The sequence below is a fragment of the Pyxicephalus adspersus genome, chromosome 1 (genome assembly GCF_032062135.1).
Source record: "Pyxicephalus adspersus chromosome 1, UCB_Pads_2.0, whole genome shotgun sequence".
Taxonomy (NCBI): domain Eukaryota; kingdom Metazoa; phylum Chordata; class Amphibia; order Anura; family Pyxicephalidae; genus Pyxicephalus; species Pyxicephalus adspersus.
Genome location: NC_092858.1, coordinates 101,109,596 through 101,114,014, shown reverse-complemented (window position 1 = coordinate 101,114,014; position 4,419 = coordinate 101,109,596). Strand labels below are relative to the sequence as shown.

At 39.8% G+C, this 4,419-nt stretch overlaps 1 protein-coding gene across 1 annotated transcript in view; it reads left to right on the top strand.

Annotated features, from left to right (window-relative positions):
- Positions 1-216: 216 nt before the first annotated feature.
- The window catches only part of LOC140337343 (arf-GAP with SH3 domain, ANK repeat and PH domain-containing protein 3-like), a 29,069-nt gene continuing 24,866 nt past the window's right edge, over positions 217-4,419 (top strand). Inside the window, 2 exon segments of the mRNA XM_072421067.1 lie at positions 217-750; positions 4,044-4,116. Of these exon segments, the coding sequence (XP_072277168.1) occupies positions 619-750; positions 4,044-4,116 (205 nt within the window). The 5' untranslated portion in view covers positions 217-618.

Genomic DNA, 4,419 nt, shown 5'->3' with positions numbered 1-4,419 from the left:
CAACCCATACAAATAACACTTTTACCTATTCAGCATGAAAATGACTGAAGGGTCCCTGAGGGGTAATAGGTTTGAGTTGGCCTGCTCCCTGCACACCTCGGGTCACATACTTGTACAGGATAAGACGACGTGCTGAGACTTCGCTCCCTGCCGCTCTGCAGAAGTCACGTGACTGGGATCGGCCGGGAGGAGGGGGGCCGAGCAGTAGATCCCCCCCTTCTCCTCCTCCGAACCTGGGAGAATCCGCTGCAACTCCGGTAGAAGTTTCATGACTAACCCGGATCAAAGACAAGCTGCTGACACAACACAGATCCGGACACAAAGGGCATCACATCAACAAATAAACTTTGCCTGCAGCCATCATTAGCTCATCGCTGTCCTGCACAATCCAGGAGAGATTCAAATTATAGAAAAAAGTCATTTCTACAGCGAATGATTGCCCTCCATTCTTGGAATAAGAAAACATATCTGGATTTTGTAACGATCAAGTGAAAGTGAAGGGAGATCTCGGTGTTGTGATGTGAATGAAGTCGGTGCTTGGCAGGGACTGTGGATGTCCTAGAAGGAAGGCGATCGCTTGTAGACTGCAATCCCTAATAACCTCAGGCTGTGCTAGGGATGAAGGTCAGCACCATGCCAGACTTCACAGCATTCAGCCTCTTCCAGGAGATCACAGGTGACACCCTCCAGGTGCCCAACTTTCTGAGCAAGGCACACAAGTGCAGACAGGGGGTGACAGTCCTGGAGGAGGTGAGTACATGTATGGAGCTCATCATTGTATCTTTGTTTATATTGATGAGATCAGTGTGAATGTCATTGTCACACCTTGTGGGAAGCAGGGTGTGTTATGGTTAGAGGTGAGGGGAGGAGGGCTCTATGGATGATTTCCGCATACCTCTACTATCCCACTGATCCCCCCTCACCCACCTACATACCCCCTTCTCTTTTCTGATACTACTGTGCTATTGTGTTCCCAGGATTCTTTTCTGTTTCCTTATTTAGAGATCAGGTCCTCATCAACTCCAACAAAGTTTATTCTGCTTCCTAAATATCAATGTATTCTTTACTCTTTCATATGATATAAATTGTAATTGGAGAAAATATGCAGCCATGACTTTAAATCAGTCATATTCTTTGCTTTTCAAATCCTTTAAAATAATAATTGGATTGTTGATACAGTCAGCTCTAGCAGCATTGTCCAATCTAAAAACAAGGTAAAATATGCCTGTGTCCCATGGATTCACCAACATTTACATTCACTGAGCTAAACCAACAAACCCAAACCTTTAGGAAGAACTAAACTGAAAACTGTAAAAAAAAAAAAAAAACACTTTCCTTCAATCCCACAGAGCAGTCCGATCCATCCCAGGTCATCAGTCCCGGAGCTTGCGCTGCAGGCTCCGCCATCTTCTCCTTTTCTTCCTGTTCTTTATCCTATGTCACCTGACCCAGGCGCAAAATCAGGTGACATAGGATGAAAAAAAAAAAACTAGCTGATCTTACTGCGCATGCGTAAGATCAGCAACATTTCTTTCTGCACAAAAAGGCTCCTTCTGCGCATGCCCCCGAGATGCTCAGGCATGCGCAAAAGGAGCAGCCAAGAGCCCCCCCGGATCCGTGACATAAGTATCCCAGGAAGCTTTGCGCTCCCGTTCATTTTCGATCGTCTAGGCAATTTGAGAATTAGGGGGCAGTGCTGCACCCTTTAAAAAAAAAAAAGGTGTTGCACTAAAAAACAAAACAAAAAAAAAACAACAGAATTTTTACTTTACATTAAAGGGTTGTCTACCCTTTTATGTAAAGTGAAATTTCTGAGTTTAGTAACACTTTAGGCTACATGCATAAACAACCCTTTAAACATGGGGAAAATTCTTTCAATAACTTTCAGATCTTCAACCCTGCTGCATTTACTGTATTTACAGTGGGAAGAATACTTCTTACATTGCTCACGCTTACTGATAGCCAAAAAGATAATTGGTGTTAGTTAACACGTCAATTGCTTATTGCTTAAGGAACCCCTGGCAACCCCTGGAGAAATCCTAAAGTTCCACAGAACCCTGGTTAGGAAATATTGTGCTAGATTATTGTCACCTGATCACAATCTTCCCTGGTGAAAATCTGCTATGTGTACAGTGGTCCCCATCGTCATTTAACTCTGAGCAGTGGCAAATCACTAACTGGTTTGGTTTGTTATCATTTCTTAAGAGGGAGGATGCAGCAAGGTGCCTCCCCCTCAAGAGAACTGAACAGTGCTTGTTCATTCTATTGTCTCAAAATATTGTTTGCCATGACACAATTGATATTTGTATATAACTTTACAGTTTTGATTATACAACCTTGTTTGTGATGTGATATGACTATATAGCCCAGGGGCCTTCATAATTGAAAACAAATTGAAGGTATTGTTTAGGCAAGTCCTCATTTTGTGTAGTGTTTGTAAATCTAAATCATGCTCATGAAATAGGCAAAAATATTTACATTGACAGAAAGGAAATAAAACTAAAGCTTTCCCTCCTTGTTTAGGGCCTATTTTAACTTTTTCTTTGCACATATGATCAGTGCACTGCCCTAATGCATCACGTTAACATGCAACAAAACACGTTAACATTTCACATCTAAATAAGCCATTGGGTTTTTTTTGCATTCGTAATTGAATTCTTTGTGCTTTGTATGTTGTTAATTGTTATATATATATATATATATATATATATATATATATATCTTTTTGATAATGTACATTTTGGCATTGATATGTCTGATGTAATGCAATAGGTATGGCTTTTTTCACCAGAGCATTTTATAACTGAGAGTTGTGAACTTCTATGTTGTTGTACTATGATTATAATTCCATATCTGACCAAGCAGGGGTTATTGTAGGTGGGCAGTGGAATCTAGTGATCAATGAGAGGAGCCCAATGAATATAACAGCAGTTTACAGTGCAGTAAATGATGAATTTTTATTTGGCAGTTGGTGGCAGTTACCACACTTGACAGTTAACAAATTCTTATCTGTGAACTCCTGATACACAAGGTATCAATGTAATTTTCTTTTCTATCAGTGTATGGGATGATTTGGTTGGGCAGTGGTTGATGTTGTAGTGACTTTGTTTCCCATTATTGTGGTCTTTTTTGTTACAGATGTTTGGCATTAATGAGTGTTAGTAACCTCTCATATACGGTACATACCTGTGTGAATGTTGGTATTTCGCAGTATTGGTATCGCCAAATATAGAAGATCACACACACATACATAATTATATCTGTCAACCATTTAGAAGTGCTTGCTGGCTGCTGTATGGGCATAACTAGAAATAACTGTTTTAAGAATACTGCTTTTTTTGTTCGGAAGTCCCCCACTGTCAATCTCCTGGTTCCTCCTGGTGACAATAGTGACATAGATATTGGCTGGACAAAAATGATGCAGGGGATCCAAAGATCAAAGATAAAAATTGTTCAATGTAAGCATGTTCAGCTTCTTATCATTTATTGCTACAACAGGTAGTGTTCCTGCCCCTGACAACTTTCAGCCAATGGTAACACTTTCAACAACAGGTTTCAGTGGATTTTGAGGTCCACACTGGGGGTGTTCTGTCTGGCAGGTGTTTATAAAGGACAGAAATGCTTCATGTTTGGGAAGCGCTGTTAGTACAGAATAGGAGGTTTAACAGATATCATAATTCCACTGGACTACTTAGAAAGTTAGGAGTGTGTTTTATACGTGTTATATATAAAGTTTGCTTGCTGTATTTTTTAAGGTTCTGAGTTTACTTCTACTTTAAGCATGTTATCAGAATATGAATAGAAGGGATATGTTCTTGGATACTTGTTATTGTGTACTATTAGAAATGGGGATTCTCCTAACTTTTGGAACATTTCCAATTTTTATGCACAGGAAGCACAAATATATACTACATCATCAATCTACATTAAAATAAGAAAACTGCCTGCAATTGCACTTAAATTTAAAGAGCTTTTTGTAAATATTTATTTACCCTACTTCACTAAGTAATTCTGTGTTTTCCATGTTCCATTTGTCTTTGTAGAGTTTAGAATCTGATCTCCAGGTTTTGGGCAGAATCCGGAAGAGTGTGCGATCCATCTATACAGCAGGTCTCTGTGAGTATCAGATACTTACAGGATGCCTTAGGATGAGGTTGTGTAAACATGAGTCACAGCTGCAATATGTGTGTGGGTCTGTCTTCCTTTTATTATGATAAACGCAAGATTTGGGTATTGGCGGTAAAAGGGCCACTTTTGGGGTAGGGAAATGGGGCAGTTGCCCAGGACCCTGCTTTTTCTTTTCTCTGGGTAAAGATATGCTTAAAAGCTGAACTTGTGCCAGATATAAAAGATACATGGATGCAGATCTGTATTTATTAATGCCTCATTAAGTGTTTTTTACTTTAATTCAGACAGTGT